Genomic DNA, 12,914 nt, shown 5'->3' with positions numbered 1-12,914 from the left:
ATGATCACATTCCATCTTAAAGGGAGGCAATCATTTAAGATCTGACTGATTAGAGGAGTGGTGTAACAGACTACTCATCACAAGTCATCCCAGCATTAGCAGAAAGTATGGCTACTGCTGCATTTCAGTACAACAAGCTATCTGCCACTGCTTTTCCACTGTGTTCTAATGCAGATTACATCCTCAAGACATCATCCATCTCTTCTTTCAAGAAAAAGTTGTTACACTGGCTAATGACTGTTACGCTGTTTGTTCTCACTTGTCAGAAGTCATTCACTGTATTAATAGTAGGTAATACTACAAGTGATATGTCAATTATGAAAACTAATTTAGCTTGTAGAAGGCCAATTCATTCAAAAGTCATTACATTTACTTGTTTTGAATAGAAAACATAAACAAACTTTTTTTCGCCTAATTCATTCTACAGTATAGCACACTTCAGTGGAAAAAAAGTTGGAATTCAGACATGTTACTACCCTACCACCAGGACACCACCATGTAAAAACTTCTGTAGCATTTCACTGACACAGGAACTGTATGGGACTGCTTTTCAAGGAATTAACCTTAATAACCCAAGTGATACTTCTACAAGGTAAATAGGAAAGAGCTTCCTTTCAAAATTAAAAAAGGGGGGAGGGGAAAGAGGGTGATGGGACAGGACATTTTTCCCCTCAACTGCATCTATTACATGTTTCAAATATTCAAGGAAGTACCTTTCCCAAAGATAGCTAATAATGCAATAACACAGCACACTGAACATTTTTGGTAATACTGAAGTCTACGTGGCTAATACATAAGCATTTAAGTGGTCTGTCTTGTAAGTACTATTCAAGATTACTTGCAAAAAGAATATGACAAAAAACATCTGTAACCAACAATATAGCTAAAACTTATACTGATGCTAGTATATTTATGTCAACTATGGACTACTCAGGTAAAATCCATTTACCATGTCTATACAGATTCTATGAAAAGATCAAAAAGGTGGCATAAGGGAGAAAAGTGAAAACATAAAGAAACATATTTCCTCTTGCTAAGCCATGTCAAGCTAAGAACAAAACCACAGGCATTTGGACCAAATCATGTGAAAGACTATGAATTTGTAGGCAGCTTCACTTCCATCTTGGTGATCCTCAAATACGATTCTGAAGATGATGCAAAGACCATTCCAGGTATTGTGGAAAAAAAAATGAAATTACCTAGGCTCAGCCTCTTCTGATTAGTCTCCACAGACCACTTTGCCACCTCTTTTTTTATACTTAGGTTGTAAATTTTATGCACAGAAATTATTTTTTCAGTTTGCCAACAGAACACTGAGGCCAGCAGCCTCCTTTGTGTAACACGAGTGCAGGCAACAGCAGTGTTCAGGCTGGCTGATGAAAGAGGCTTCCCACCTTGGAAACCACCAAACAAGCAATCAGTGAAAGAAAACCATCACCAAAAGACTTGATCAACAATTTGACCAGGACACCAACATTAATACCTAGCATGGAAGACACTGTTTATAAGACAGCGTTTTTATTCATTCCTTTCTCAACAAGAATACCTCTCCGCATGGGATGGATGCTTGCTCACTACTCAGGGAGACGAGCACCACCTAGTGAAGCTCCGGTACCATTTTCAGAAGCACTTGCACCAACCTGGTAGTCTCATTCAAACCTGCTTATCTTGCCATATTAGCTAGACAAAGCAATTGGCGGTACAGCTCACATGAAGACAAACATATTAAAAGGGAATTTTTCTTTCAGCGTTTTGCCCTTGAACCTGCTCTATGTCCTTTAATATCGCCAAGAATGACCAAGAACCAGCCACATAAAATGATCTACTTAAAGAAACCATTACACAGGACACAAAGGGTAGAATTCCTGTTCAAAAGTAAAGCAAGAAGTACAGATCCTCAATACATTAAAAGAAAAAAAAAAAAAAGGATGTCAACCCAAAGTCCTGTGCTAACACCCTTCTAGACAACATAAACTGAGATCTCAGCATCTGTGCTTATCTTCATTTAGATAACAGACATCAGCGATTTGGAAGGAAAGGTAGAACCTTCAGAGGCAATCCATGGTTACATGTTTATGCTTGTACAACATGTCCTATTTTCTGTAGTTTAAAGTGAGGTTCATAAGCATTGGAATAAAGAACTAGAAAGGATTATTACATCCAGCATCCTGGAATAAGTTAGCCCCCAATTTCTAGACAGGAAACAACATAAACCAAAAGAAACCCAGAGAAAATAGTACTGGCTGCAGCCTGCCTGACCAACTGTGTACCAGAGTTTGTGTTAAAAGGTTAATGCACGATGATGCCACACAGGTAAATACAAACACAATTCTACAAACAAAACCTGTTCAAACACTTTTCTACCTCAATATAAGAACAGAACATCGTGTTTAGTAAACCACTGAACATGAACTTCAGCATCCAAAAGTAATGTTGTAGAAGAGGTGGTGATGGTAAAGAGAAAGCAAGATCCAATCTCTTTTTTTTCCCCCCACTATAAATAAGCTTAAGTGCTTCAGGTCACAACTGTCTGAAGAACAGAACAGTTGCTTAAATCTTGGAAAGGTTTTCCTATAGCAAAGATTCTATTATTGTACTACCACAGGTTTTTAAGAAATGAGCACAAATAAAGCACTACATCATTTATAAACAAGTCAAAGCTATTTCTCCTCTCTCTTGGAAACCAAACCAACACATTAACTTCACCATGCATTAGTATGGCTGTTCTACCCTGATGGACACTGGTGTTCCCTCCAAACCACAGGAGCCAGAATCTAAGTATTTCATTCAGGTAGTATGACGATTCCACAGAGTAATAGACAGGATATATAAAAAGGTACTAAAAACCTTTAGCTCCTAGTGACTTGAATGAGATTTACTGTTGCTTAGTAACCCTTGAAAAAAAATATAAAAAAAAAGACATTTGAAAGCTAGTAATACTGTGAACAGCTGCGTAGAATTCTCATTGTCTAAAACTGCATTCCTGTGATGGTTGTACTTTACCATGTAATGTTGTACTTTGATAAATGTAAGGTACTCTGTACAAAGTAAACAATTGATCTTCACAGAATTTTACCTAAGATTACTTTAATTATACTGCAGACCACCTGGTTTACAGGTGACACACTTAAAATAAACTACTAAAGCCATGCAGAAATCTTAGTCTATGCATAATGCTATTGTACGGGACTATGCTAACTTTTTCACTTGCTACTAAGAAGCCATCCTGTTTTACAACTTGGAACTTATTCCTCAGAACACACTTATAAGCCTGCAGAACTAAATGTGCCAACATCTGGGGTTTTGTAGTACAGCCATGGAATGTTCTATATTTTCTCCTCCATATAGACAAAAATGTACATCATAAAAATAGTTCTTATTGTAAAATCCTGCCTCAAGTTTGTGTAATTCTAAGCATTTATTATTAAGCTTTGCCATTCTTCTTCTTGATATTGATTCTATATCAAATACAATTGTGTGGTTCCTGTCAATATCAAGTGATGGCATGAATCTACATCTGAGTGCAGAATCTAGTTCACAGATTACTGCTTCTTACAGCCTATAGTTCAGAGAAGTGTAGGTGTTATGAAGCACTAGTATGTCTTTCTTTCAAAAGGCATTCAGTAAATTGCTTATTTATTCCAATATAAAAGTAGATCAGAAAAACTGGTTTTCCACCAAAATTTAAGGTGCTCTTAATTAACAGCTATTCAAAATACTTCAGTGCAATTTACAACATGGAAAATGAAGTATCATAGAGCTACATTATATACATGAGATATTGTTAAAAACTATTATATATTTAAATGGCCTCTAATAGAACCTTTTGTTCATGTTTATTAAATTATGATCAATTATGAATCAAGAAAAATAAACATTACAATAAACATTACAATAATCATTACAATAAAAGTGGGCCTGGCTAATATTCTTTCCAAAATAAATTCTATGGGGGCTGTGAGAATATTTTCTTCTTTTACTGTGGACTGGTATCTAAACAACAAAGAACACTCAGAAAAGCATGACGGCCACCAAAGCAACATGCCAGCAAGAGTCCTGGCCCCACACACTATCACAAAAGCAGATCCATCCCACTGCCACTGCTGGTCACACGAGAGCAGGACTCTGCACTGCTGAGAGCATATTTATAACTGCCAATCCGTTAGTTAGATTAGACTGCTGAAATACTAGAAGTGCATATGCATGTACATTCACATTATACAACCATCTACGTCATCAAGAGTAACTGGAACAGAAAGAAAAAATATTCTTTGGTATTACAGGGAGCAATTTTCACTTTCAGCTAGATAATCCTTGTAGATCTGAACTGAATTTTGAAGAGATCCTCTGTGTTTGCCATCTCTTCCCTCTGCGGTACAATCCTTTCTCCTAGAACTTTACACTATGTTAGTCAAAGAGGATTCAGTACAGAAGCAAGCACACAACTCTAGCAGAATTGGTGCAGAAGAGTTAATACAGCTTCAAAATTCCCATTTTACATGGTTTTCGTAAAACTGGTACAACAACATCTGGAGAATGACAGATTCACTGTGAAGGATAAATTCCTATCTCTGGTCCTAGGGGTCTATTTGGTTCTTGATTCAGTTGTTTTCAGAATTAAATCAGAGCAGCTTTGATATGAATGCAACATGATCAATTCTTAGAGAACTCACCAAAAGGATTTCTCATTTGAATGACACTGTGGATCTAATACACTCCAGATTTTATTTAATGGGTATCAAAGATGTCCTCAATTTAGTAGAAATAGCACAATTATAAAAAAAATAGGTATCTTCATTGGAAAAATATGGATAAAGTATACATTATGGCATCATCTCTCCAGTTCCTATTCATCAGCAATAATCCTTTACCCAGAAGTATATTTGAAGAAGAAAAGAGGTAACAACAGGCTTATGATGCCCTGATCACCATTCGCAGACACAGCATCATCTCCGAAACTCAGCCCATAAAGTTGTTTTCTCAGGTATACACAGAGCATTGCAAACAAATGGAGAGAGATTCATAGCACCACCTGACAAAGGAAGCTTTCAAACATATACACACATGATCACAAAACAGGCCCCAAATTTTAGGAGGCTAAATAGTCCAAATGCCAAACTCCCATTCCTGTCAGTTAAGAAGTCTGTATGTTATCTAGTAAAAGCTTCACTAACAGTTACAATGGCTTTATAAGATGCTACTATACCTGTTCCTATAGCTTCAATTCTTGGCCAGTCTGCTTTCCTACACTAACCTCAGGCAGTCCTCACTCTCCATATGAAGCTATAGTTCTCAACTCTGCTTCTCAGACAGCTCAGCCCGAAGAACTAATGTCCCCTGTGGCTTCCCAGCCAACTTCATTCCCACTGTATCTATTCTAATTACTCTTATAACCAGTGCATATTTTAATAACTGGCTCAACCTTTTTAACTCCAACTTTTTTTTTTTTTAATAGCTAGTGCAATCAAGACCAAAAATTAAAATTCTCAGCTGACCCCTTCGCCATGGAAAATTGTACATGAAACAACTCACTTCGCTGCACCATCATCTCAAGATTTGTTTGAAGATGTTTTTCTTCAGCAGCCAATCTCCTCCTGCTACTAATAACACTCTCAAAGTTTTCCTCCCTTATTCATTTTTGTAAGATTCATATTATCACTATTAAAATCCAGACTTTTCTTGCCTTGATCAAAGTTGACAAAAGGCAGTCTCCTATATTTCCAGCTTCTTCCTCTAACACTGCAATCTGTTTCCAGTAACAATAAATAAAATTTACAAAGGAATAATGGAAGCCAATCCAGATAGTGTACTGCAAACTCAGCCCTAATGGCTTCCTCATCTGTAGAAAACAGTTTGCTCTGTTTTACCAAAATAAAAGATTTTTAGCTTTTCCACTGCTCTGAAATGTCACTATCATGCCTCATTTTACCTGTCTGTAACACACAGACTAATTATACGCATCTCTTTTGTAAAAGCTTTATTTCTTAGAGATATAGTTGAAAACCAGCTATTGATCACATTCTATATTATGTATCTTTACCTTTCCCCAACACTTTGTCTGAGAAGTTTTATAGCACGTAAAAAAAACAATTAAACATTCTGCTGCTGACTTTATTCTGTTCTTTCTAGGCTTGACCTGACATTTAGATTTGTAAATAGACTTTTTTTATATAGCTGGTGGCAATCAAAGAATCAATATTCTCTACCAATCCCCTTGCCACAGAAAATAAGCCCAGTTTCTTCTCCTTTAGCAGCTTTTACAGAATGACATGTAGAATCTGGTGTAGTGCTTCCTATACTAAAAATTACAACTGTGTTTCAATGGGTTTATGATTCTTGAATTGGGAAAATAGCCACATTATAACAGGTTGTATTTACATGCAAGTATTTTAATGTGGACTCATTATAGTTCATATCAGCTTTGGTGGAAGTCTGTCAAATGTTATCATATGATAGAGGTTACTATAAAAATTCCTGCAGTCCACAGAGAAGGTTGTAAGTCTGAAGAAAACGAAATTTAAAACTCCAAAACAAACAACTTCTGACTCTGTATTGCATGTCACTATCAATAGCATCATTGTTTCCATAGCTACAAAGGTAGACTGCTTCAAAGGAAAGAAGCAGAGAAACTGAAAATGACAATGCACAATCAAAACAGGCACATACAGTTTTCAGACAGCATATGTGGGATGGAGAAAGGAAGTAACATGGAGGTACAGAATTCTGTGGGGTTTTTGCATTTGACAGTAATGCCAGTGATCTGAGCACATTAAGCTCAGAATAAGCAGCAGTAAACCTCTCTCACTGCAGTATCACTTGATACATTTCTACACCTAGTGGAAGGAAAAGAAGAACAGAAAGGATGGAAATACAAACAGGAATCTCCAAAGCAAATACACATGACAGGTGCCTCTTTCTCAGAGTTAGCCACCTGCAGACTCAGATTGACGTATTTTTAATAAGGTTTCTTGGCATTTTCAGCAGTTCTGTATAATTGTGAAGTCAATCAAATCCTCTATACTGCTCTTATCATAAAATATGTCAAAACATACATGCTACACATAGTACTATCAACAACCATTCCAAAACAGGATACAAGAAAGTGAATGACTTGCACAGGGAGTAAATACCAAGCATGAGGGTGAGAGTGTAGAGGGAAACATGCACTCTCACCCTATAAAAGGCCCACAGCACCTAGCAACTATTCTGTCCTTCAGTACTAAGTTCCTGCCCCCCTAAATATTACCTATTTAATAGCTTACTTAACTATCAACCAACTGCTCCAGAACTACGACATCATCCTCATAACACTCATAGAATCACAGACTCATTTAGGTTGAAAAACACTTTAAGATCATCGTTGAAAAAGATCTTGAGATCAAGTCCAAGCATTAACCTAGCACTGCCAAGTCCACCACTAAACCATGTCCCTAAGCACCACATCTACACATCTTTTAAATACCTCCAGGGATAGTGCCTCAAACACTTCTCCTGGGCAGCCTGTTCCAATGTCTGACAACCTTTTTGGTGAAGAAAGTTTTCCTAACATCAAACCTAAACCTCCCCTGGCACAACCTGAGGCCATTTCCTCTTGCCCTATCACTTGTTACTTGGAAGAAGAGACTGACACCCAACTCTCTACAACCTCCTTCAGGTAGTTGTAGAGAGCAATAACGTCTCTCCTCAGCCTCATTTTCTCCAGGTAAAACAACTGCAATTCCCTCATCCATTCTTTGTACTGGATAGGGTTGGAATAAAATCAAGATTAGCATCCAAAACTCAGACCAGTGCCACTCTTATTCTGAGAAGAAAAAACTGCATAATGTAGAGGTATACAGTAATTTCATTAAAAACAAAACCCACTTATCTCTAGTACCTCAGAGTACCCTGGTATTTGCAATTTAGTAACAAACTCAGTATTTTACACTGGAAGCAAGATGCCTCCATAGGATATGATGGCATATTCAGAAATGCATAGTGTCAGACTAATTCATCCCTTATCAAAGTGAGTGACAGAACTTAGAAAAATCCTACCTATCATGCCCTTTCTACTCTCACAGGCTCTAAGGAATGGTTATCTGCAATACCACTTTCTTCACACAACTGTTTTTAAGGAAGCAGTTGATAAAAGCCACATGAGAACACAGTATTACCTGCACTGGAAGTAGTCTCTGGTACAAGCAGAGGAGAGAAGGTCATTAGAGGATGGTGGTCACTATTTCCTCAAATGCTGTCACTGCATGGCTATTGCTCCTTTACAACAACATTTGCAAGGATCATGCTTTGGAGGCATAGCTTCTATGAAGAATATCAGATCACAGGAAACTAAGAAGCTTGAGATTACAAATTCAGCCCTTGCTATACATGAGTACTGGCATATATAACCTTCAACAATTGTCACAAGAACAGAGCAAACACCTTATTATCTTCATTACAGCACTGAAAGCCCCAAATGTTAGTAATTCTGATCAGCTTTGGCAAAAGCTACTTTAGTAGCTCAGGGCAGTGAGGAAGGTAGAGAATTAAAGTCTCAGCCACAGAATATTACTATTTAGACAAGGCTAATTTTATTGCTACAAAATAAAGCTATCATCTCTTAAATGAAGCTAGTTCAGACAGCAATACAGTAGCTGTTAACTTACAAATTAGAACTCCTAATCCTTGCAGCATGTTTGACTAAAAAAGTAAGCAAAGGACAGACCAGAAAGACAAACAAAGGTTTAGCAGGACCAGCTGTAGGTCTAAAATGGTCGTTCCTCAAAAGACAAGTCTTATTCTTTTAATTATTTGAGCAATGCATTTGATTAAAAAAAAAAAAAAAAAGAAAGGCAGGTCAGGCTCTAAAAAGCTGCACAACATGGGCCTTAGATTACATTTCAAGCTTCTACTTTAAGACCTAGCTTACAGCAGTACATGTCAGGGTTGCTGAAATCTGAGATTTCTGTGAACAACTTGTGATGTTAAAACACTACAGATTCCAGTGCCTTATCTCTTTTAATTGCTGACTGGAATGGACTCTTAGAGAGGAAGCAAAAGCAGGAGGTTTACATTTTTCATGTTTGCTTCGGGCTACTAGCAGAAAAATTCAGGACTTTTTCTAAGGTATGTCAGTACCAATGATGTGTCACATGTCATTACTTTATAATTAGGCTGATAGCCAAAAAGAATAATGCATCTGACATTCTACTAAAATAAAAACTATCCCTCAAGGCATAAAAACACTGACACAAGCATCTTAAAAGGCAGTGTAAAAATGATATAAGGATCTATTTATCTATGCTGGTGTCTTTCCATCACAGCTTCAAATAAGTAATTCTAAGGTAGGTATTCATTGAATATTTAATTATCCTATGCTGACTAAAAAAAAAAAAAAAAAAAAAAAATCATACCTGAAAGCAAAATGCAATGAAACCCTTCTTTGTCTATGAATACAAGCTACTATGAGAAAAAGCAGCTATCTACAGTCTGTATTACTCTAGATAACAATTCGATAATCCATCTCTCTTTAACCCTTCAAATAAGTAACTAATCACAAAACAAATACATTTTAGTAAACAGAAAAGCTGCCTTTTTTGTGAGGAGTTTGCAGTTTACTTAAAGTGTAATAGTGATTCAAGCCTTAAGTACTGCATTTGTAAATACCAGAACTTCATTCCATGCAAAATTTATTCTAAAATGCTCCTGACAGAATCAGGATTTAGGAAAGCCAGAGCTGCAACTCCATGTAGTTTAGAACATACTTAGTTCAGATTATATCTGAAAGTTAGACAGACTAGCAGCATTGCCAGATTACAAAATTGTGCTTTATAGCCAAAGTAATCATCTTCACTCAACATGGCCAAGTTTTAGTTTTTCATTAGCACAAGTAGTAAGAACTGTTCCATATATTCCTTGCAGGTACACATATCAAAATGTGTGCTATTCCAAGTGTTGATGTTGTATAAACTACTGGAAGAAAGCATTTCTGCATCTGTGGATTTCAACAGCATGACTCAAAATACAGGACTTCAAATTCAGTTTCCTTCTGAAGCCAGCCAATAGCACATTTGCGTTTTTTCTAATAACTGTTAATACTTTTCCAGTTAAAAAAAAAAAACAAAAAACAAAAAACAAAAAACAAAAAAAAAAAAAAAAAACAAAAAAAAAAAAAAAAACAAAAAAAAAAACAAAACAAAACAAAAAAAAACAACAACAAAAACAAAACAAAAACGAAAGTCCTTCATGAAGCTGGCAACTCTAGCTCTTTGTTCGCTCAGCACAGTGCTTTCATTTCCAACACAGTGACAGACAGAGGAGTATTGTGTTTTCAAATGTATTACAAGGATTCCTGTGATTTAGTTGTTGCTATTAAAGAATTATATTCAGAGATGATATATTCTGAAGTAAAATTATTTCCGCCTAACTATCCTCCTCCTGCATTTCAGACACAAAATTTATAACACGTTTGATTACAGCAATATTATACCACGGAAAAGGTAGGTGATTTTACAGCTTCTTTAAAAGTTATCTATTTTGTTGCCTATTCCTTGAAAACTGCCAAACAAAGGACTACTTAGTCTGCTCTAACATCAGTGTGCACAATCTTAAATGATCTTCTGATTCACCATGCTACAAAAATAAGTTGACATGTACAAAATTAAATATTGCAGGTAATGCTGTAAAAGGTCAGCGTTCTTTGGAAGTTTAATACTCAGTGCACCACTTGCACTTTAGCAGCAACAAGGGAAGGACTACTGCTACACTGGAAGACACAGACTGATATCATCCCTTTCTCACAGACAACTGCTATGAATTGCTGAGCATATACCTGAGATTTTGTGCCCTACTCAGCTTCCCATTTTCAAAATTTGCCTGTATCACCAGGATCCTCATCACTTGCCTTGACAGTTTCATTTCAATCTCAAAGCTGCTCAGGGACAATGTTAAATTTTGGCATAAGGTCACTCTAAGTACAACAGGTCACAAGCTTGACCAGTTCCTAAGGCAAAGTCACCATGGGAGAAGAGAAACAGTTTGTGTGTTCCCCCTCTGTATATTAAATAAGCTTATCTCAGCATGCAAGTACACAACAAACATGCAAATACTCTGCTTGGAAAGATCAAAAACCTCTAAAGAACAATAAGAGCTTTGGTATATTGCTTTTAATACATATAGCATGTTTTCACATATAAATTCATGCATACAGTTGCATTTTGAAACAAACCTGTGGTGTTAATGGCAAGGTAATCCTGGTTTTTTATAGAAGTGCATTCTTACATAGATAGGTAACTAAGATTAAACTCATAAATACCTTCATATATGTAAAAAGAGCCTAATCTTTCAAAACAGCAAATACAACCAACTAACTGAAACCAGTAACTTACTTGAAAATAGGAAGATAAAGAATGCATCAGTCTTCAATTCAAGACTATTTTTTAATTTCTCAGAAAAGAACACTTACCACCATTACCGATGATACCTCAGTTCACCTCAAACTCACTACATATCAAATACTTTCTACTACAGTTAACTTGCAAAAGGAAAAGTCAATGCCTCCAACAAAGTAAAAATATTGATTTTTCCCACCTGATTAAAACCAACCATGAATAGGTTAGAAAGCACTGTGTTCTACAAATAAACAAGTAGTTGCTTAATTATGTCTTTCAGTTTGTGACAGCAAATTTGTGTTTTCTCCATTATTATAATTTATTTTATTCTTTTTTGATGAATGCAATTAAAACTTCATAAAAATATAAAAGTATAGATGTATCTCAAAATTCCCAAGCATTTACTGTCACTTAAATGAAAGCACAGTGGCCAAACAAGCCCCACTACTGGAGTTCAATGTCTGGAAATTTGTATATTGATGCTATTAGAACAACTACATTAGAAATCCTTCCTAGGGAGAATCCCTGGAGTGTATGTGTTTGTTTTAAGTTGTAGCAATTGCAGATAACTAATATCTTTAATCAGTTTTTCCTCTCATATGAAATAAGTTAATGGTTCCGACTTCTCTGCACTCTGAAAATCTTTGTCTAGACACAGAAATATGAAATATTGTATTATACAGGTAATATTTAGCTTTAGAATATAGGAATTCATTTTAAAAATACATTTTACAAGTGAACACTTGAATACAAAACATGTTCCAGTCTCTAGCAGATCACTACCATAACATATCACATGTATCAATGCAGAAAATGAATGAAATACATCACATACAGTTGGTTGAAAACCAACTGCTTCTGACACACATTTATTTTACCATTTAAAAACTGATCCAGCCATTTGCCAAAATAGGAGTCATTTAGTAGTACCTAAATGTACCTGGGATACAGATCTACTTTGCACATGCCATTTAAACTGTGTTGAGGCAGAACAAATGTCAATAGACACAAAATACTCCGGATTAGTGGCAGGTGATCACTTTCTGAAATCAGACTGCTCCATTCAACAGAGCACAGCAGCAGCATCTATTCATTAAATTGAAGAGAAACAACAAAAATAATGGTCTCACTTGCTAGGCAAAAGAGCCCACGATTTCACCATTGGCTGAAGGCCCTTTCTCAGCTTTTGAAACACAAAGGCTTACCTTTCTGTACACCAACATGTTTGGGGATTCATCAGCCACCCCATTGCTGCTTTGCCCATAATTATTTCCTTGTGCCATGTCCCACAAGTTTGATCCTCTTTTGGACGCCACACTGTAAAAGGTAAAAGTGGTTTCATTGAAACATCACTTCAGGTTTCCTTCCTTCCCTGATGATTAATGGACCTTTCTACCAATATATTATCAGAATTGGCGTATGCTCTTACTCCAACAGATATTTACATTGGAGCAAAGCTGCTAATTCACCATTTACTGTCACTACTCTCTTTTGCCTGTAAATAATGAATGCAGTATGTTAATCTAATTCAGACACTAATGAATTGTC

At 36.2% G+C, this 12,914-nt stretch overlaps 1 protein-coding gene across 13 annotated transcripts in view; it reads right to left on the bottom strand.

The window, feature by feature from the left end:
- The window catches only part of RGS7 (regulator of G protein signaling 7), a gene marked incomplete at both ends in the record, with an annotated part of 251,354 nt that extends 238,693 nt beyond the window's left edge, over positions 1 to 12,661 (bottom strand). For 12 of the 13 annotated variants that reach the window (XM_080615559.1, XM_080615561.1, XM_080615555.1 and 9 more), the window contains one exon: positions 12,572 to 12,649. In XM_080615559.1, the coding sequence (XP_080471685.1) occupies positions 12,572 to 12,649 (78 nt within the window). Of the gene's footprint in view, positions 1 to 12,571 lie in introns of all 13 variants that reach the window. The other variant, XM_080615558.1, reaches the window with a different exon arrangement.
- Between the last annotated feature and the right edge of the window lie 253 nt (positions 12,662 to 12,914).

Source organism: Psittacula echo (assembly GCF_963264785.1).
Source record: "Psittacula echo genome assembly, chromosome: 4".
In the NCBI taxonomy this organism is placed as follows: domain Eukaryota; kingdom Metazoa; phylum Chordata; class Aves; order Psittaciformes; family Psittacidae; genus Psittacula; species Psittacula echo.
The sequence above is the reverse complement of the archived record's forward strand: the minus strand, read 5'-3'. Positions and strand labels throughout refer to the sequence as shown.